At 37.7% G+C, this 22,971-nt stretch overlaps 1 protein-coding gene across 4 annotated transcripts in view; it reads right to left on the bottom strand.

Moving 5' to 3' along the window:
• The window catches only part of Dcps (Decapping enzyme, scavenger), a 91,185-nt gene that overhangs the window by 3,076 nt on the left and 65,138 nt on the right, over positions 1-22,971 (bottom strand). For 2 of the 4 annotated variants that reach the window (XM_067151615.2, XM_067151616.2), the window contains 2 exons: positions 8,779-8,896; positions 2,466-3,030 (listed from right to left, as the gene is read on the bottom strand). In XM_067151615.2, the coding sequence (XP_067007716.2) occupies positions 8,799-8,896 (98 nt within the window). In that variant the 3' untranslated portion in view covers positions 2,466-3,030; positions 8,779-8,798. Of the gene's footprint in view, positions 1-2,465; positions 3,031-8,778; positions 8,897-22,971 lie in introns of those variants that run through there. The other 2 variants (XM_067151613.2, XM_067151614.2) reach the window with 1 other exon arrangement.

Below are 22,971 nucleotides of genomic sequence, written 5' to 3'. Positions count from 1 at the left end.
AAGAATTATTGTCGTCAAGATAGACACCAAACCAATGCCCACCACAATAGTGCAGGTCTATATGCCTACTAGCTCAGCGGATGATGAGGAAATCAAAAGAACATATGAAGAGATAGAAGATTTAATACAATATGCAAATGGTGACGAGAATCTAATTGTGATGGGAGACTGGAATGCAGTGGTAGGCCAAGGAAGAGAAGGTAATACAGTAGGAAAATTCAGATTGGGACAAAAGGAAAGGAAGAGGAAGTCGGTTGGTTGAATTCTGCACTGATCATAATTTAGTCCTTGCCAATACTTGGTTCAAACACCAAAAACGATGGCTTTATTCGTGGACGAGACCTGGAGACACTGGAAGGTATCAAATAGACTTCATTATGATTAGGCAGAGGTTCAGAAACCAGGTGTTGGATTGCAAAACTTTCCCAGGAGCAAACGTGGACTCTGACCACAACTTGTTGGTCATGAAATGCCATCTGAAGCTGAAGAAATTGAAGAAAGAAAGGAATGCAAGGAGATGGGATCTAGACAATTTGAAAGAAAAGAGTGTGGGGGATTGTTTCAAGGAACATGTTGCAAAAGGACTAAATGAAAAGGCTGAAGGAAACACAATAGAGGAAGAGTGGATAGTCACGAAAAATGAAGTCAGCAGGGCCGCTGAAGAAATGTTAGGAAGGAAGAAAAGATCAACTAAGAATCAGTGGGTAACTCAGGAGATACTAACCTGATTGATGAACGACGAAAATACAAGAATGCTAGAAATGAAGAGGGCAGAAAAGAACACAGGCGATTAAAGAATGAAGTGGATAGAAAGTGCAAGGTAGCTAAGGAAGACTGACTGAAGGAGAAGTGCAAGGATGAAGTCAAATAAATATTAAAATTTATTTATTCCACCTATTCAGTACATAAATCGAGATTTTAATTAAGAAATTAAATCTTGAATAAAATTATAGGGACATGTTTTGCCCTTTAATTAAGGGCATCTTCAGCCTTAATCTCAATCTGAAAGGTAATTAATCAGGTAGCTGATTGTATTAAAATTACATGTGAAAGTGAGGATGATGTTGGAAATGTGCTTCAAATGGTGAGCAAATGGTTAACAATAGTTATGATATTCTTAAAATGAAGCCTTAATAAAATCTTTAAAAAAAAAAAACATAGTCGTAAATTTATACACTTTTTTGAATGTCATTGTTTAAAAATTGGTAACAAATTGTATACTGGTAATTTTATAAGAACGTAAATTGTTACGTTAAACCTTGTAAAGTGGTGCCCTGTGGAGGTTGAGAGGGTTAGAATAATGATAAAAGAAAAAAATGTAGTTGATAATTCCAAATGGAGTATGAAAACATATTAAAGCTAGTAAAGAGACGTTACCGTTGCTCACTTCAAGTGAAGTTTATAATAAAATTGTTACGTTTGAACAAGTAAAGCGGAGCCTTGTGATGGTTAAGGGTGTTAGATAAAATTATCGGGTTTTGAACAGTTCAAGCGTCAGGATAATGATGAAGAATGTAGTTAATAACTCCGAGTGGAGTTTAAACACAATTTTTAAAAATTAGTACAGAGACGTTTCTGCTGCTTAGAACAAGTGGGGTTTATAATAATATATAAACCGAGCTCGATAGCTGCTGTCGCTTAAGTGCGGCCAGTATCCAGTATTCGGGAGATAGTAGGTTCGAACCCCACTGTCGGCAGCCCTGAAAATGGTTTTCCGTGGTTTCCCATTTTCACACCAGGCAAATGCTGGGGCTGTACCTTAATTAAGGCCACGGCCGCTTCCTTCCCACTCCTAGCCCTTCCCTGTCCCATCGTCGCCATAAGACCTATCTGTGTCGGTGCGACGTAAAGCAACTAGCCTAAATACCCTAAATACCCTAAATAATATAAAAACGGTTAGACTGTTGTAACTCTCGTGCGAAGAAATAAAACTGTAGTCTTCTAAAAGCATGAGTGAAGAAGAGTGTTTAAACTCCACTCGGAGTTATTAACTACATTCTTCATCATTATCCTGACGCTTGAACTGTTCAAAATCCGATAATTTTATCTAACACCCTCAACCATCACAAGGCCCCGCTTTACTTGTTCAAACGTAACAATTTTATTATAAACTTCACTTGAAGTGAGCAACGGTAACGTCTCTTTACTAGCTTTAATATGTTTTAATACTCCATTTGGAATTACCAACTACATTTTTTCTTTTATCATTATTCTAACGCCCTCAAAACTCCACAGGGCACCACTTTACAAGGTTTAACATAACAATTTACATTCTTATAAAATTACCAGTATACAATTTGTTACCAATTTTTAAACAAAGACATTCAAAAAAGTGTATAAATTTACAACTATTTGGTTGTTTTTTTTAAAAAGATTTTATTAAGGCTTCATTTTAAGAATATCATAACTATTGTTAACCATTTGCTCACCATTTGAAGCACATTTCCAACATCATCCTCACTTTCATATGTAATTTTAATACAATCAGGTACCTGATTAATTACCTTTCAGATTGAGATTAAGGCTGAAGATGCCCTTAATTAAAGGGCAAAACATGTCCCTATAATTTTATTCAAGATTTAATTTCTTAATTAAAATCTCTATTTATGTACTGAATAGGTGGAATAAATAAAATTTAATATTTATTTGACTTCATTGTACATTTCAATACGGACCAAAACATGAGAATTATAACATGTAAGTGCAAGGATATCGAAGGTTGTATGGTCCTAGGAAAGGCAGATGCTGCATACAGGAAAATCAGGGAAACCTTTGGAGAAAGGAAATCTAGGTGTATGAATATTAAGAGCTCAGATGGAAAGCCACTTCTAGGTAAAGAAGACAAAGCAGGCACGGACGCTGCAATTTCTTATGCTATAAGTGGGGTTGGATGGATTCTCCAATGTGTGAATGCAGTGAAGGGGAGCAGACCATGGACCATGTCATCCTGCGCTGCCCTCTTCATGCCTACTCCGGAAGACCCAGCGACCTGTTTCATATTTCAGAAAGTGCTGTAGAGTGGCTGAAACACTTTTACCTGGACTAATAAATTTGTAGTTATAATCACCATATGATTAAATAAAATAAATAACAAACAAATTAAGATTGTAAATAAATTCACATATCTCGTGGAGATTATTACTTCAAACTTAAACTAGAAGTATCAGTAGAAAACAGAACAACTAAATTCAAACACAAAAAAAAACCTCAAATCACTTAAAATCAAAATCATGAACAATTGACAAATCAATTACATTTAATAAGAAATATCTATAGAATCTGAGGATGTTCTTGTAGAAGAACCAAACATGTCATTTATTATATAATAGTGTGTATTTTTACAGGTGTTTATAGTGTTATAATTTATATTGTAATTGCAGTGTGTTTGACAGTCTGAAAAGTTTTTGTTACATTCAACTAAGTCGACACTGAAAAATATGGCTTCATTCTTAACTAATTATTCGGCCAGTCAGGCAAATTATGAAGCCAAAAAACTCAAATCACTTAAAATCAAAATCATGAACATTGACAAATCAATTACATTTAATAAGAAATGTCTATAGAATCTGAGAATGTTCTTGTAGAACGCAACATGTCGTTCTTTGTATGTCCGCCATTGTCCGCTCCCAAGTCTGGAATGAGAAAGGAGGAGGGTTTGCTGGTCTGGCACCCAGCTGTAAAACTGCCAACGCCGAGTGTTGGGCGGCGGGAAATAACCTGACTCCTTAAGGGGGCCAACGGCTTCGGGTGAATGAGCCCCTTCAGGTGGGGTGATGGTCCCCACAGTGGAGGAAATGCCACTGGAATCCATTATGCAGCGTCTGTTCTCCAGGTTAGGGGCAGCTGCACAAGGCGTCTATATTCCAGAGGAGCAGCCTCATTATCACCTCACTGGATCATTTCCAGTTGTAATTCGGGACCTAGTCTCACACATGTTTCACCTTGACAGTCAACCATGGAAGGTCTTTTAAGGAATACTCCACCGGCTGAACCAAGAGTTCAGAGAAGGTAGCATTCGGATGTGGTGGGCTGCCACTTAAAAAAGATACCGTGAAGTCGGAGGCACGGAAATACTCCAGTACCACATACGAGACAAAATCAAGAATCAAACCAAATCAGATAACATACTTCTCTACACACAATATAAACTCAATCATGCAAACCAGTAAACTAAAAGTGATCACCGACATAATGGACCAACACAAAATTCTTACCATGGGATTACAGGAAATTAAGTAGAAACACTGACCAGGATGCCTTGGAATCTCAAGGGTACAGGCTTTATAAAAGTATACCCGGGAAGAGAATGATGATGAATGTCCCACAATTTGAAACAGGATTATTGGTCAGCCTTAAAACAATAAACTCAGTTCAAGAATTCAAATCACAATCTCCACGACTCAACGCTCACTCATGATAAAAACAACTCAAAAGACCATGAGGAAACAGAAGAATTTTGGGACCTATTGGACCAGACCATAGTTAACATCCCCAAACACCATATAAAATTATTAATAGACGACTTCAATGCTCAACTAGGCAGAGAAAGAAAATACTGTGACATCATTGGAAAACAAATAAAAATGGAGAGATACTAGTTGACCTGTGTAGAAACCATAACTTAATCTCAAAATCTACATGTTATAAGAGAGAACCTCAAAAACTCAAAACATGGAAACACCCTGACTACACCAAAGAAGAATGGCAACTGGTTCGTATCTGCATGGACAAATACCACCACAAAGAGATCTACAACATCAAAGTCCTCCGAGGAATAGACACAGGTTCAGATCATTACGTAGTTAAAAATAAACTCACTTCCCAGAGGAGACAACAAAAGCAAGCCCCTAAAACTAAAAGAAAAATAGATCCTACCCACCTAACCAACAGTGAAAATTACCAAAAAGCAATTGAAAAAATAAAAATCACAGATAAACTTGAAGACTTAGTACATAACCTTAAACAAATTGCAGAAGACCTGGCTCCAATTAAACCACATAAAGAACACCAATGGTGGAACAGTGAATGTGATGAAACAGTAGAGAAAAGACATCAGACATGGCTGATTACATCAGTCCCAAAAATCAGAAATATCCTATCAAAATCTAGTAAAACAGAGAAAAGAAACTACCCAAGTCTTAAGAAGAAGACCCCTAAGATGTTACCTATTCGTGTTGAGTGTTGTTGGACTAATGGACAGTCCATACACGCTTGGCATCTCATATCATCCATCACAAGTTCAATGTCCCTTTTGACCAACACGCTAGTATTCAACATGTACCAACACCATCAAGCTGTGCTACTTACAACTTTACTTCTTTAACAAGATTAATGATGGCCTATTTCAATTCAAGATACTCCAATCAAATTGTTGTCATACTTTAATATTTGATATCTTCGCCAAGGACGTCAAATCATCAATTACGTATTTACAAGTCAACAATCACAAATCTTAATCTCTCGAACCAAAGACTTTAACCAGATGGTTTTACAACTTTAATGACATTAATTCTGAATAAGGTCTTAATTAACTGATTCCATATTGTTGGAATGTATTTCCTAAACATTCTGAAACATTGTAATATAAAAACATCAAGATAGACACTACTATAAAACACTGTGCTATGAACTTTTGACACAAACATTAATTAACTACAACTAACGACTGATATGTTGTTATTCAAGATAATACCAAAATTGTTTTGCTACTTTTCTTTTTGACTGCTCCTATTTTTAAGTGTGTAAATGTTAAGAATTATATTTTAATTTTAAATCAGGTGCCTGACAATCTCGAGGTGATACAATGACTGAGGATGCATTCTATGAAATGTGAAACGTGTCTCATATTTTTATAATGTAATAAGGATAAAAATTCTAATTATATAAGACCCAAATGTATTGTATAAGTGGTTAAATAACAAATTAATTAGTAATCTTATAAGTATACTAATCTTCAATACGGATAACTATACTAATCTTCAATACGGAACTACAATGATATTTATCACTTGCAAAATCTGGAAATATGCAGAAAGACCAGCAAAAGTTGCCCTCCATCAACAACTTGTCTCTATCTGGATTTTAAAAAAACTACCAGAACACTGGACAACAGCCCTCATTCACCTACTGCACAAAAAAGGAGACAAAACCGACCCTAATAACTACAGGGGAATCTCGCTCCTAGACATAACATACAAAATCTTTTCAATAATCATCCTTTAATAGGATAAGTTTACAACTTGAGAAAGAACTAGGAGAATATCAAGGAGGTTCCAGACGTGGAGGAGTTGTCCTGATCAGATCATGAGTCTTAAGTTGATAATGGACTATAACAGGAAAAGAAACAGAGATATGGTGATAACATTTGTAGATTTCAAGAAAGCTTATGATTGCATCCATAGAGAATCTCTGTTTAAAATTTTAAGACACCTTGGACTACACCCCAAAATAATAAACATGATAAAATGGACTCTAACAGCAAATCAAAAGTGAAATTTAGGGGTGAAACATCGGAGTCATTTGAAATTAAAACTGGAATACGCTAGGGAGATGGGCTCTCACCACTATTATTTAATTGTGCTCCAGAAATGATAATGAGGGAATGGTTTAGGAAATGTCCCCCAAAAATAAAGATTGGCCGACAAATCAGAACAAATTGCCTGGGTTTTGCCAACGATTTAGCATTACTAGCAGCAGACATAAAAGAAACAAAAACCCAGATATCAGAACTTCAAAACATTGCAAATAAAATTGGCCTCAAAATATCCTTTGAAACAAAAAACCAGAAGTTATGCCCCAAAAACCAACACAACTAAAAGAAGTTACCATAAATGGTAATAAAATCAAAATTGTAACACAATTTAAATATCTTGGAGAAGTAATAACACATAACCTAAATGAGAAAATCTCAATCCAAACAAGAACAAATAGATCAGCTAAAGCACAAAAATTAACATGGGATATCTACAAAAAGAAATGTCTATCAATAAATACAAGAATAAAACACTACAACAGTTATAAAACCAGAAGCTACATATGCAGCAGAAACTCTTTTTCACCTGAATAAACAATCAAAGACTGACAGACTTCAGAAAATTGAAAGGAGATTTGGAAGAACCTGCATCAACAAAAAATATACCAGAAAGATGGACAGTGGTGGATAATACCTAACAAAGTCGTGTACAAAGAGCTAGAACCCATTACAGATACTATGCATAAGAGGAGACTGGGATTCTTTGGACATATCATGAGGATGCAGGATTCAAGACTTCTGAAACAACTAGTACAACACAATCTCGTCTCAAAAAGTACCACAACAGGTTGTAAATGGATCAGAGAAGAAAGAGAGGATCTGAAGAAAATAGGCCTTACAACAGAAGACACCACAAATAACATAAAATTGAATACAAAACTCAAGAATACAAACCACCGCTTTACCCTTACATGAAACAAACGAACGCCATGCATATTTTCAACCGAGGAAAGGGCACGAAGATCGGAACGTCTGAAGAAGTACTGGGAGGACCACAAAGCCCGAACAATCCCTTCAAAGAGACCTGAACGATGGACTGACTAAAGTGATCCTATGCGGTCATAAAATAAGAAGAAAAAGAAGAAGTGTGTATTTTTACAGGTATGTTTATAGTGTTATAATTTACATTGTAACTGCTGTGTGTTTGACAGACTGAAAAGTTTTTGTTACATTAAACTGAAACAAGCACAACGTATCACTTGGCCAACCTACAAGAAAAACTCTCTCTCGATAAATGCAAAATTCAAACACTACAACTCCGTTATTAAACCTGAAGCAACCTATGCTAGTGAAACACTATTCAATTTGAACACCAAATCAACAACAGATAAATTACAGAAGACAGAAAGAAGAATCCTTAGAACAATCATAAACGAAAAACACCAAGCAAATGGACAATGGCGATTATTACCTAATGAAGTTGTATAACAGGAAAATGAGTCAATAATAGACACAATGCGAAAAAGGAGGGTTGCATTTTTCTGCCACATATCAAGGCTACCAGAAACCAGCGTACTGAAACATCTTTTCAACTACGGTACTTTTGGAAAAGTAAAACCAAGAAAAATTGGTTCAAAGAAGTCCAAGATGATTTAGATGAGTTAGGCTTGCCAATGCAGCAAACTGAAGACCGAGAAGAGAAGTGGATCCTGAGAAACAGAGACTTGAGACAAACTAAAAACTTTCACACACAAACAGTACACCAAAACTGACAAAGAAAGGGCAGCCAGGTCAGAAAGAATGAAGAAGTTCTGGGAGGAGAAGAAGAAACATAAGCCAAATTTGTAGCTAATACTCTTAAGACTTAAATGTATGTTGAATGATTAAAGTGCTCCAATGTGGGCGTAAAATTATTTTTAAAAACTACCTGAAAACGGAAAAACATATGGTAACAATATTATACCTGAAAAAAGAAACAACAATAACAACAAAAAAGTGTTACTGCAATGCGATACATTTTTTCTCAATTAAATGGAACTTCAGACTTTGAAAAACAGCCAGTATAAACCCAAATAAAGACTCTAATAGATCATAATTTCTTAGGAAAAGGTACATATGTTATTTTATTTATACATTCAATAATTATTGCAGTTTGAATAATGGTACCTAACATGCTAGTGTGGGAGGAAGTAGTCCAAGTTATATAATTAATAACAACATTTTAGTATGAAATCTATTTATAAAAGATGTCTCGCTTCACAGTAAAATTGAAGTACACAAGTAATGGAAAGAAAATATAATATTACCTGGAGCTTCATACTGTAGATTAGTAAAGTGCACATGAAGATGGTAAAATGATGGCTGATAATGAAGGTATACACGTAACTGGGAACCTGCTATATGATATCTGTCTTCTATTGCTTTCTGTAATTAAAGAAATGAAAGAACATTCTTGGTTATGGTTAAGAAAAAATATATGAATAATAAATGAGTTTGGATGAAAACTAAAACATTTATCAAATATTTGCTTGTAGTATATACATCATAAAGTTACAAAATTTATCAACCTAAATATACACTTATTATTTATTTGGTTTATGGCTTTTAGCACCAGGAGTGTCTGAGAACATGTTCAGCTTGCTTGGTGCACGTCTTTCTATTTCATGTGCAGGAACGATCTGCGCGTCAGGATGCGAGATGATGATAATGAGGTAGGAAGAAGGTGAAACCCAGTGTTGGTGAATAACACCAAGAGATCTGTTTAAGGTGTAACGAGCTCACCTGATGGATGAATTACCAACGACAGCGCCATTTCTTAGAAATTGTTACAAAATTGTGTTAATTATCCTCCTTGTCAATACTAAATATAACATCCAATTAAGATGAAATTTTAAATTGACATGTTTCAACCTGGCATAGGGTAAAATATACATAACACACTAAAAGAACAGACACACAATATGAAGTGATTGTTAAGTTTTTCTTTAAAAAGCATGATAAAATATTTAAAACTAGCTCATGTACCCATGCTTCACTACGGGATTCTCAGAAAGACAGACTTTTTGGTTTTCCTAACTGAACTCAACATACAGTAGATCATAACGAAAACGTCATTAGGAATGTAGCGATTAAAAGCAATGTTATCATATACAATACTCGATCAAATGAAAAACTTCACATTTTCTCACTTTTAACAAACAGCACCATGGTGCCGATGTAACAGTCCAGAGCTTCAGAGTTGGAATGACCAGGATGAACCAGTATGTTACGTACCAGTAATATCAGAAAATGTATGAATCAGAAGAATGGCACACTAAAGAAGAAAGTTATCTAACTCCCCAGCTACTTCCCGCCAATATTCAGGCAGGCTATTACACTCGGCATGCCCGGGCGAGTTGGCCGTGTGATCAGGGGCGCGCAGTTGTGAGCTTACATCCAGGAGATAGTGGATTCGAACCACACAGTCGGCAGCCCTGAAGATGGTATTCCGTGGTTTCCCATTTTCACATCAGGCAAATGCTGTTATGTACCTTAATTAAGGCCAAGGCCGCGTCCTTCACACTCCTAACCCTTTCTTATCCTATCGTCGCCATAAGACCTGTGTCGGTGCAACGTAAAGCAATTTTTTTTTTAAATACTCGGTACGCAGCAGGAATCCTAACCATCATAGATGAGTGGCAACAGAAGACACAAACCACATCACAACAAACAATGGTCAATGTAATGTTATTGTTGATCATACTGAGATCAGTACTACAGGGTGGTCAGGCCAGAACATTCATTTGGTGTAGTCCAAGAAAATTCTACACGCCGAGTGACATGAGGGCGGGCATTATCATGTACAAGTATAAAATCCTTGCTGAGATATTGTGACAGAGGTTGTATATGGAGATCGAATCATTTCACTGACAGACCACCCTGTTAGCACTCTCTTTTTTCTTATACAGGCCATTATTAGCTTTGTTGTGATATTGATCTCACCAGAGCATAACTGATCCTTTGCCTGAGGCAATTACAGTATTCACATTTTGCTCCCCAAGACTTCTCCATACACCAGGCTTATCCATCATTCCTAAACAGAGAGTTTCATCAGACAACGTAACTTTCCTACATTGGCTTAGCTGTCAGTTCCTGTATTCCTCTGCAAAACATGCTCTTATTTGTTTGTGTTGCCTGATTAAAGAGGAACCTTTTTCTATCATTTGCCCCTCAAATGATGTTCATGATGTTAACAACAAGTGAATATATTTAGGATTTTTCAATTGTGAACTAACGCGTGTTTCACCCCAATGTTCCAGTGGGCTCATTAGTCTCCCCATCCATCATTGCTCTGCAGCTTGCAGAAAATCCTCCTGCAGTCCTCAGTTTGTATGATGCCTTGATCAAGAACATACCGATAGCAATCCTCTACAGGTGTAGTTCCTCTCTGATGACCTGATCTTGCTTTCACCAAACAGTGTGCCTGCTGTCCATTTGACTCATTTGACTCATGCTAAGCCTTCTAATTACATATCATTATGAGCGATCCCTTTGAAGCACTGTCAAAAGCCTATTCATCCTGTTATGAATCTCACTGTGCTCTAGCATTACTATGGTCCTTTGTACTGTATGTTTCTTAGGTACAAACAAAATTCAGACTCTTTGCTTGGTGTAATCCATGTCTCAGCCCCTTTTACTAGCATATCGCACAGGCTTACAGTGATAAAACTCACTGAAATTAAGAACAAAGTGAACTTGTCAGTGTATTCTGCATATCTATCTCGTGCTATGGTTATCCTCACACCAGAGAAGTTTTCTTGTCCTACTTCTCCAGGATATTTTGTGCAGCATTAAGTCAGGGATTAGACTATTTGACTTTAGATCTTTTCTGATCATCATCCTCCACGTCTCCTAACGATTTGTTGTGTGGGAAGGGAATGGAGTTTGTCTTGGTGCCCTTCTCATGAAGTAATCATGCCACTACAGCAGATTGTTTTAATACAAATACTACTTTCTGCATATCAATCATTCAAACTTACATTAGCATTTTGATTTGGAGGAATGTATTTACAACTTTAAAGGTGACTCTGCAATGCTGTCTGTGGCAGTTAAGTGTCTTCAGTCTTTTACTTAAATTTTTGGGTTTGAAAATCCCATGGTTTTGCTGTTTTAATACACAGAATGATAAGGGGGTAAAGATGGAAAAACTGATTAAAAGGAGAAAAATATATTCAGAAGATATGAACACATTAAACAGAATAAAAATGGACGGGCTGTTTATGGCGTAGAATACGTCTTTCTGGCAGAAATGAAGTTGATCATATTTGGTGTAACAAAAAAATTTATTGAATATTATTTTAAAATGATGACTACTATTGAGTGGATGGTAATGAAGCAAACGATGATGAGGAACTTTGGAGAACACTCCTGTTGATGACATATTGATGATGAGAGAAGTATCTTGTGTAAGGCAAGAGTTCAATCGACATAGTGCGAGCAAAGGTCTATACAGGTGTTGCTCAGTATAATCAATGTCAGAGTGAAGAAGGGATCTAAAGTGAATTATTTCTTCATAAGATCAAGACAGTTTTTTATTGTGGCGAGAATAGAAACTCACTATTTATTATACAACATCAACGTGCCAAATTTTGTCAAACTCTGCCACCTAACATGTCTCCCCCACTCAGGCTTGGTCATCCTCCACAAGCTGGTGGTCAACGATAGTCTGCAAGAGGCTCCTAATGACTGCTTCATCATCTACAACTGACTCCCAGTCCACAGGCCCCACAGATGTGGTAGAAATGCTCAGCTGTACATCCTGCTGCATGGATGACTACTCCAATGACGAAATTCGGGCACATTCTGCAGCAGACTTCTTGTGCTTACTCGACTCCTCTGATTTCGCTCTATTCTCCAGTGGTTTCTAATCCACTTAGACTAATGATATTTAGATAGTTGGCAAATTTAGCACTACTTTCAACTGACCTGGTCACAAAGTTATGGAAATTATGGTGACCAACAGTAACTTGCCATTAATGATCAGACACCCACTGAAAAGAAAAGTAGACTGATTCCATATGTCACTCAAGCATGTCAAAACAGATGTATGACAAGAGTCGGTGAGGCTAAAAGAGGCATGATTACTGGTGTCCTCCAATTCAGTCATTCATACATGAGATTTCTGGCATGTTTCAGATATCACATTCAATGGTGAGTAATGCAGTGATGAATTGGAAACACCAGAGAATTATAAAATCATCACCTTAACCAGGGAACCAAAATAATTCACAGATAGGGACCAGAGATGCCTTCAACATGTTGTGAAGTCTAACTGGCAAGCTTTGTTAGAAACTGTGCCCACAGACTTTCAATTGGCATCTGCAAGTGATGCCAGTACTTGTACTACCCACTGAAATGTTTTTCAATTTGGATTCTATGGACAAGCTGCATCATACAAACCACGGAACATTTAACTGAATGCTCACGGCTGATTACAATGCTTTAAACACATCACCTGTGAACTCTAGAAAAATGGAGTGATGAATCATTCTGTAAGCTGCAACAGTCCAATGAACATGTAAAAACCTGGCAAATGCCAGTTGAGTGTAACTTTAGAGTAAATTGTTCTCATTGTGAAATTGGGCAGAGGAAACGTTATGATGTGGACCTGTCCTATAGTTTTAGCTCCTCGAACCATGCATAGTAAAACCCTTATCAGGCAATACTGGACAATTCTATCCACTCTGTGGCAACAATTTCAAACATGTCCTTCTCATTTTCAACACGAAAGAAGCACCTATTCATAAAGTGAAGGCCATACCAAAATTGAGTAGTTTGTTGAAATGGAAGCAAATGAAATCAAATGGCTGGTCCAAAGCCTGGATCTAAACACAATTGAGCATCTCTGGGATGAGTTACAGTGCCGGTTGACAGCCAGACCACATCACCCCATAACAGGTACAGAAATGTTTGCCATGTTGCAAAAGAAAATACCTGCAGATATCTACCAAAATTTAGTGGATGTCTTCCTAGAAGATAGAGGCTGTGATAGCAGCAAAGGGCAGACCCACATCATACTATAATATTGTTATTGGTTTTACATCCCATTAACTACTTTAAGGTTTTCAGAGACGCCAGGGTGCCGGAATTTTGTCCCGCAGGAGTTCCTTTACGTGCCTGTAAATCTACAGACACGGGACTGATGTATTTGAGCACCTTCAAATACCACCAGACTGAGCTAGGATTGAACCTGACAACTTGAGCTCAGAAATCCAGCGCCTTAACCGTCTGACCCACTCAGCCTGGCACCTGCGTCATATTGACAGCACAGCAGCTCCAGTTACCTATGTATGTCCGGTCATTAATGGCTTACCCATGAGAGCAGAACAACACATTACATATGAGACTGGTACCTAACTATGTTGACATAGTAGGGTACTGTACAGGAAATAATATTATAATAATTTTGTGTGGCTGTTGCTAGTCTGCTGCAGCCCTCGTAAGGCAGACCCTCCGGTGAAGATGGTCAGCATCTACTGTATATTGGAGACTGCATGTTAGTGTGGTGGAGGATAGTGGTGTAGTGAGATGCAGGGATGGTTGGGGACAGCAAAACCCTGTGTCCCCAAGTCAAGAGACCTTAAATAGTAAAGTTCACATCCCTCATCTTGGCCATGAATTGAAGCTCATGCACCAACGACCAAAAGCCAAAATGGTAACCGCAAAGAAGCTGTGGAGCTATACAGGAAATATGATTTATCAAGTTTGTATAAGATTTGTGATACTAGTTATTTATTTAGTGTCTGGCTTCTAGTGCCAGGAATGTTCGAGGACATATTTGGCTCGCCTGATGCAGATCTATCAATTTGAGGTCCATGGATGACCTGTGCATCTGGGTGTGCGATGATGAGGAGGAGGTAGGGAAAGGGTGAAGTCCGCTGATGGCACATCGCCTACTCATGTTGAATAACACCAAGGGGTCTGCTCAAAGCTAAACATCCCTATCCAATGGATGAATCACCATCCACAACGCCGTATGCCCTCACCAATGGCAGTTTATGCATGAAGGGCTTTTGGGTGCCACCCCACTGCCTTTCCAAAAAAAAAAACACTTAACATAATTTCACTCTGTAACTGACTGCATAAAGAGATGGACAACTGTAGCAAAGTCGAACTTATGGTGGTGTGCTATTCAGTTATACAATGTTATCTTTATTAGTATGGTGGTAAATATTTTTCTTTATTATTTTCAAAGATATTTCAAAGATATGGCAAAGACTGTCAGATAGTGGCAGCCATTCAGCAAGCACGATGTTTTCTCTTTAGTCATGAGGTGGTCGGGCCATGGCAAGAGAACCCTCAGCAGGTTCCTAGTTTAGCAAGTACGCAGGATGCGGGAGGAGCCTGTAAAGACAATATGGGCTTATCAGGGGAAGGAAGAGTGCAGGTGGGTGTATGGTCTGTCTGGCAGAGCCTGCAGCAACTTCGCCAACCACTTTACGTTGTACCTAAGCCTCCCCCCCCCGAGTCTTACATTAATTTGTAGTTAGAGATTAATTCCATAACATTTTACAAAACAATGAATTCCATTATACTGACTATTTAAACAATTCATTTCTATAAAGAAGCTAAAATAAAGAATCAAAAAGTAACCATAAGGTGACGGCACTATTTGTAGGTTGGTGAAATTGTTAAATACGTCTTTATGCTTTGAGATTTGGGCAAAACAAGAGAAATTTGGGCGTGCACTGTGTATTTGTTTTCGTGAATGTTGTTATTGTCGCTTGTGATTGTGATCAGTGAAATAGTGCAGCAGTGCCATAGTAGTCGTGATAGCAGAAGCTGTTAGCCTGTTAATGCCATTGAGTATAGTTAGTGTTGTAGTGCATAAAGCAGATTTCAATTCAGCCATTATTATTATTATTATTATTATTATTATTATTATTATTATTATTATTATTATTATTATTATTATCATCATCATCATCATCTAGGAGTGACACTTGACTCCAAGCTCACATTCTGGACTCATATTCAGAGAGTGACAGACAAGGCAGTAAAATACATGACTGCACTTAGCAGACTAATGGGAAATATTAAAGGTCCGAAATCCAGTAAACGACGTCTTCTCATGTCGGCGGTTCAGTCAGTGCTTCTATATGGTTCTGAAATCTGGGCTGAATCCTTGAGATTTGCTTGGTATCGGAGAAGGACAGCTGCCGTACAACGGAGAGCGGCTTTACGTATTGCATGTGCATACCGCACTGTTTCCGAACCGGCAATCCTCACGGTGGCAGCAATAGCCCCAATAGACCTACTCGCATTGGAGCGGCATGAAATCTGGCGTACCAAAGCAGAGCTGGGAAAGAAATGTGCAAAGAAGCGCGCCTTCAGTCAACTGATGAGGCGATGGCAACTCAGATGGGAAAGTGACCCTCGAGGCAAATGGACCAAGCGACTGTACCACGCTTGGATATCTGGGTTGAAAGGGTCCATGGTGAAGTAAATTACTACCTCACGCAGCTTCTAACAGGACATGGATATTTCCGGAAATTCCTGTATAAAGTGGGCAGAGCAAGTGACGCAGCATGCATATACTGCGATGATATTGACGACATATATCACACCTTTTTTGTATGCGGCCATTGGACAATTCAGAGAAGATGTGTGGAAATTGAACTAGGAGAATTGACAACAGATAATGTTATTTCGGTGATGCTGCAAAACCAGGAATCCTGGGATCGCGTGGCAGTAGATGTGGAGGACATCCTTCATCAGAAGAAGAAGGATTTGGAAGCATACGAACGTTCGTAAAGGAGAAATGAAGAAAGAAGACGTCTGAAAGACAAAGCACGATATCACCCTGAAGTAATGCGAGAGCGTTTCCGGGGTGATGACTCACATAGTGGGAAAAGGGTGTGTGGTTTTTAGTGGGGAAGAATCCCACACACTTGTGGAGTGCGGACCCTTCACAAGTGTCTTTTTGAAGATTTTCCACAATCCCTCGTAAAAAATATATATATATATATATATATTTATTATTATTATTATATTATTATTATTTTTATTATTATTATATTTCATCGAAAAATACCGTGATGCTGGTCAGTGAAAAGTGGACTGCCGGAGTAAAATGTCATGAACTGCCACTGGCCCTCCCTCCATGTGAACATTGCAGAGAGGTTTGGAATTGATCCAGGCTTTTAACATACAATCTAAAGATTAGAAATTGCATACCACCTCCTCTCCTATTCTGTGTCCAACAATCTGATGATGAATTCTTTTTCCACCAATGGGATTTGAACCAGCTAACTACTGAGTGTCAGACCGTATAGACTTCACCCCTGAACGATCATGATATCAAGGTGATACCAGTGACAGATCCCTACAATGAATGCCTTCTTGGGTTATGTTATCCAACTGTTGCTGCTGCCTCCTCCTACTCCTCCTCCTCCTTTCACTTTTTAGACCACATAGGATCACTTGAATCAGTCCATTACCCAAGTCTCTTCCAAGAGAATGTTCAGGCCTTGCGGTCTTCTCAGAGCTTTTTCACGTGTTGCTTCGTGTTGTTTCTTTCTTGTGAGTTTGAAATGGATGTTTGTGTCCTGGATTTTTTGTTTAATCTTATCTGTTGTGTCTTCTGGTGTAAGGCTCCATCAGATCCTCTCTTATTTCTCTGATTCAGCTGCAGCCTGTTGTGGTATTTTCTGAGTCAAGATTATACTGTACTAGTTATTCCAGAAGTTTTGAATCCTGCATTCACATCATGTGTCCAAAGAATCCCAGTCTCCTCCTGCACTTAGTATCAGCAATGGGTTCCAGCTCTATGTACACAACTTTGTTGGGTACTACCTGCCAATGTCTGCCTTTTGGGTATTTTTTGATGGTGCAGGTTCTTCCAATTCTTCTTGCAATCTTCTGGAGTCTATCAATTTTTCATTGTTCGTTCAGTTGAAAGAGTGTATCTGCTGCATATTTTGCTTCTGGTTTATAACTGCTGCTAGTAAAGCCAAGTTGGTGAAACCCAAGGCAGTTTACTTTGATTTTCCTGCCTATTTTTATTTTTCTTAAACTATCTCCTCATTACCATTTCTATGGTGCAGTAGTATCGTCGCCATAAGACCTATCTGTGTCGGTGCGACGTAAAGCCCCCTAGCAAAAAAAAAAAAAAAAAAAAAAAAGGTGCAGTAGTTGGAAAACACCCAGAACAAATCAAGCTGCTTTTCTTTGGATATTTTCCAGTTCTCCAATCAAGTAATCCTGGCGAGCATTCCCATACATGGGAACCATATTCTAATTGTGGTCTTACCAGACCATCTCCTTTACATCCTTACTAACCCCTAAATACCCCCATAACCATGTAAAGAGATCTAACATTTATTTAAAATCCTGTAATGAAGATCTTTCCTTATACTGACATATAGGTTCTTGAAGTGAAACCCATGAGGAACTTTCATCTTATCAATGCAGTAATTTAAACTGAGAGGACTTTTCCTCTTTATGAAGCTCATAACCTGACTTTTCACCTTATTTATCATCAATCCACTGCCTGCTATCCATCTCACAACATTTTCAAGGTCTTTCTGCAGTTGTTTACAATCTTGTAACTTACTTATTATGCTATACAGTATAACATCATCTACAAAAAAGTCTTATCTCTGATTCCAGTTCATTACTCATATCATTTATCTCTATATATAAAATAACTTGTCCTGACTGACTGACTGACTGATTCATCATCGCCGAGCCAAAACTACTGGACATAAAGAAATGAAATTTTGGGCATAGATTCATATTAAGATGTAGGTGCTCGCTAAGAAAGGATTTTTGGATATTCCTTCGCTAAGGGGGTGAAAAGGAGGTTGGAATTTTAAAATGAGTGTATCTATATCTCAAAACTTTGAAAGTTTACAGATGTAAAAATTGGTATTTAGAATCTCCTTCAAAAATAAGGAAATACGTATTTTTTTGTTTTCAGAAAATCCCAATAGGAGGGGTGAAAAACGGTAAAAAAAAAGGGGGTTGAATGCCTTTAATCAGAATACCGGTACTTAAATCTCAGAAACTGAAGATATTACAGACCTGAAAATTGGTACTTTTGATCTCTTTTAAAAATAAAGAAACACGTATTTTTTTGTTTTTGAAAAATCCAAAAATGGGAGGGTGAAAAGGGGGGTGAATTTTTAAAAACAGTGCATCTATATCTCAAAACTTTTAAAGTTTACAGATGTAAAAATAGGTATTTAGAATCTTCATTAAAAATAAAGAAACACGTATTTTTTGTTTTCGGAAAATCCCAACAGGAGGGGTGAAAAGGGGTGAAAATGGATTGAATATCTTTAATGAGGATACTTATATCTCAGAAACTGAAGATATTACAGACCTGAAAATTGGTACCTTTGATCTCTTTTAAAAATAAAGAAACACGTATTTTTTTGTTTCTGGAAAATCCAAATAATGGGGGTGAAAAGGGGGGTGAATTTTTAAAATGAGTGTATCTATATCTCAAAACTTTTAAAGTTTATAGATGTAAAATATGGTATTTAGAATCTCCTTTAAAAATAAAGAAACAAGTTTTTTTTTTTTTTTTTTTTTCGGAAAATCCCGATAGGAAGGGTAGAAAAGGGTGAAAAAGAGGTTGAATGCCTTTAACGAGGCTACTTATATTTCAGAACCTGAAGATATTACAGACCTGAAAATTGGAATTGGGGATCCACTTTAAAAATAAGGAAACATCGTATATTTTCGTTTTTGAAAAATCCGGATAATGGGGGGTGAAAAGGGGGGTGAATTTTTAAAATGAATGTGTCTATATCTTAAAACTTTAAAAGTTTACAGATGTAAAAATTGGTATTTAGAATCTCCTTTAAAAGTAAAGGAATAAGTATTTTTTTCGTTTTCTGTAAATCCCAATAGGAGGGGTGTAAAAGGGTGAATAGTGGGTTGAATGCCTTTAATGAGAATACATATATCTCAGAAACTGAATATGTTACAGAACTAAAAATTTGTATATGGGATCTCCTTTAAAAATAATGAAACGCGTATTCTCGGAAAATCCAATGAAAGGGAGGGGGGAAGAATACTAAAATTAATTGACTTAATTGTATGAGAATACATACATCTAATAAAAACTAAAGTTGTTACGGACGTGAAAATTGGTATTTTGATCTCCTTTAAAAACAAAGAAATACGCGTTTTGTGGGGGAAACCATCTGGGGGGGCGGGAGTGGAAAGGAGTTGAATTCCTTTCATGAGGACACATAAATCAAAAACTGAAGAAGTTAGAGTCGTGATAATTGTTATTTAGAAGATCCTTTACTATTAAAGAAACAAGTATTTTTTGCCGGAAAATTTACTTAAGGGGGGGGGGGGGGGAGAAGTGTGAAAGGAAGTAAAAAAAGCGAATTATTTTTATGGGGATACTTATATCTCAAAACTCAAGGTAATAGACGTGAACATTGGGGTTTGGAATCTCCTTTAAACATAAAGAAACACTCCTTCTTTTAATTTTTTTTTGGGGGGGGGGGTAAATAAACTTAACGGCGGTGGGGTGTAAAATGAGGTGAGACCAATTGATTTTGCTGTTCATAATGTACTTATAAGGAGCCTCCGTTGCTCAGGCGGCAGCGCGCCGGCCTCTCACAGCTGGGTTCCGTGGTTCAAATCCCGGTCACTCCATGTGACATTCGTGCTGGACAAAACGGAGGCGGGACAGGTTTTTCTCCGGATACTTCGCTTTTCCCTGTCATCATTCATTCCAGCAACACTGTCATATATTTCATTTCATTTGTCATTCATCGATCATTGCCCCAGAGGAGTGCTTCGGCAGCCGGCACAATTCCTACTATCGCCGCTAGATGGGGCTTTATTCATTCCATTCCTGACCCTGTCGAATGACTGGAAACAGGCTGTATATTTTCGATGTACTTATTCTGATCATAAACCGATCTTTTTAATCTTTCCTGGGTTCGTTTTCAACAGCCAACTTTTCCTTCGGAGGACGTTCTTATATTACAGTAGATTCTCCTGGCATATGAATAAAAATTTAAACACATTTGAAATAAACGATAGGAATGAGATTGACCGTCCAATTGTTCACCTCTATAATAAGGTCAATAATGCATGGAAGTATGTCATTCGTATCGCCAGAAATCCCGCACATTTGCCTACGCGCGACATTGGTGCTGGTCACATTCTCAACAATAACAATGGCAGCAGATGTAATTTACCGCCAAGTAGCGGTCTTGCATCTTGCTGTGGGGTCCAGAACATCTATAATAATAATAATAATAATAATAATAATAATAATAATAATAATAATAATAATAATAATAATAATAATAATGTTCTGGACCATCGTCAAATGTGCGGACCGCGGTGGAAACGGGTCCTGGACGGGGAATGACTAAGAATGCAGTCTGCCCGCGGGTTCAGTACCGCCAAGGCACCCAAGACGACACCACGCCGGATCTCCTGAAGGATTTGTTCCATATTAAAAATGCGTATAAGAAAAGATGGCAAAGATTTAGGGACCCAACTGACAGGGTGGAATACCTGGACCTAGCCTGGGAAGTACGAAATCGATTGCTGGAAATAAAGATTGAAAAATGGGAGGAAACTTGCCATAATCTATTAGAAAACGAGTCAGATCGCGAATTTTGGCGGATTCTCGCAGAAAACGATTTAGATCGCGAATTTCGGCTGATTATATATCTAAAACAACATTCAATTATAAATTTCAGTGTAATACCGTAGCGAAGCACGGGTATCTTGCTAGTATATATTATAAAAGAAAACATGAAAGTCCAATAATACTCCCCTCTTACTGATTACAGGGTCAGGATTTTCACCTAGTCTAATTCTCTGAGTTCTATTTTCTAGAAATATAGCCACCCATACATTCACTCTTATGTCTAATCCCATAGCACTCATTTTTGCCAGTAGTCTCACATGAGCTATCCTATCAAACACCTTTGATATGTCGATTGCAATACAGTCTATTTGACCTCCTGAATCTAAAATTTGTTCATTAAGTTAGAAATAACAGACAACGTAGTGAAAATGATCACCAGTTAAAACAGGTGGGTACAATGGTACGAAGGTACTCAGAATGAGGAGTTAACACATTGGAGACCGTGTCTTAAGGTGGCATGTGGGCAGGCAGACCGCCATATTTTGAAGGTTTTTAAAAAATTGTAGAAAATAGTAGGTAGGTTGCAATTGTAACGCGTATATACCATGAAAAAAATTAAAAGTGTCTATTCTACAGATTAAAAAGTTGCATTAAGATCTACTGAGTACTTTCCACATTACACATTTTCCAACAGTATGCCTTTTGCAACAACAACAAAAAGTCTGACAAAAAGTCTTACAAATGATGAGCTTGAGTGCGGAATAGTTTGAAGCATTCAGGGACACAAAGTGCTAAAGAACACATTTGATACCACCAGTATGTCTCTTTCCTCGTTACTTTCCAATTTTCCGCTTTTCCTTTATCTGCACAGGCGTTGCAAGTGCATCCAAATCACCAAAAGTACCCGGCGAATGTGAATCACTCCCTGCCTTTGAATTATCACCGCTTGCGTCACTTCGTTCTAAATGAAAATCCAGTCGTATGAAGATCACGAAACATTAGCTAAATAAACTACAAAGTGCAAAATCACACCTGGGTAGAATATGATAGAATAGGTTATAAATACCTTCATCACTAACATGAAGTTTGATATCAGGGTCTATATCTGAATCATCTACCTCTTCTTCTGAAGCACTGTCATCAAAAATCTCTTCTAAAATCTCTACAATTCCACCTTCATTCAATGATCCAATAATTATAGCAGAAACAAAACGCAGTCTAAACACTTCACACGATGTAAACAAAACTCTGAAAGCACGCGCCTTGAGCAGCTGGAAGCAAGGCTGGAAGCATGGAGTGTAGAAGCGAACACGAGCAAAAATAAGCTGCTATAAGTTCGAGAAAACAACGACAGAGGACACGAACGCATGGTATAGCTGTTATAAAAGTTCTTTAAAGTGATATATATACTTTCCAAGCGAATCTCGTCCTGGCTGTGTTGACAATATAACAAATACGCAGGCCCGAGTTAGCCTCGGGCGCGGTCAGTCTGAGCTGTTACCCGACCCCGATACACACTCGGGCTCGGTCTCCAGTGTGTTAAAGTTAGGAATGAACTCGACTGATGAAACTGTATGTATAAGCCAACTTTGGTGGTGGGGTCATGTGAGGTGAATGGAGAAGGACAGGATACCTAGGAGAATAATGGGCTTGATCACCGAGGGTAAAAGAAGTAGAAGTAGACCAAGGCAACAATTGTCAGGCTCAGTTTCTGTTGATTTAGAGACAAGAGGTATGGTATGGAATTAAACAAAGTCTCAGAGCTGCTGTCGACCAAAATATGTGTACTTGAGTTTGGAGGTTGTTTGTGAAATAAACAATAGCATACAGAAAATGCAATAACACCATCATCTTCCTAGTTTCATTTCATGTTAAGTCATGTAGG

Source organism: Anabrus simplex, chromosome 7 (assembly GCF_040414725.1).
Source record: "Anabrus simplex isolate iqAnaSimp1 chromosome 7, ASM4041472v1, whole genome shotgun sequence".
Lineage (NCBI taxonomy): Eukaryota > Metazoa > Arthropoda > Insecta > Orthoptera > Tettigoniidae > Anabrus > Anabrus simplex.
The sequence above is the reverse complement of the archived record's forward strand: the minus strand, read 5'-3'. Positions and strand labels throughout refer to the sequence as shown.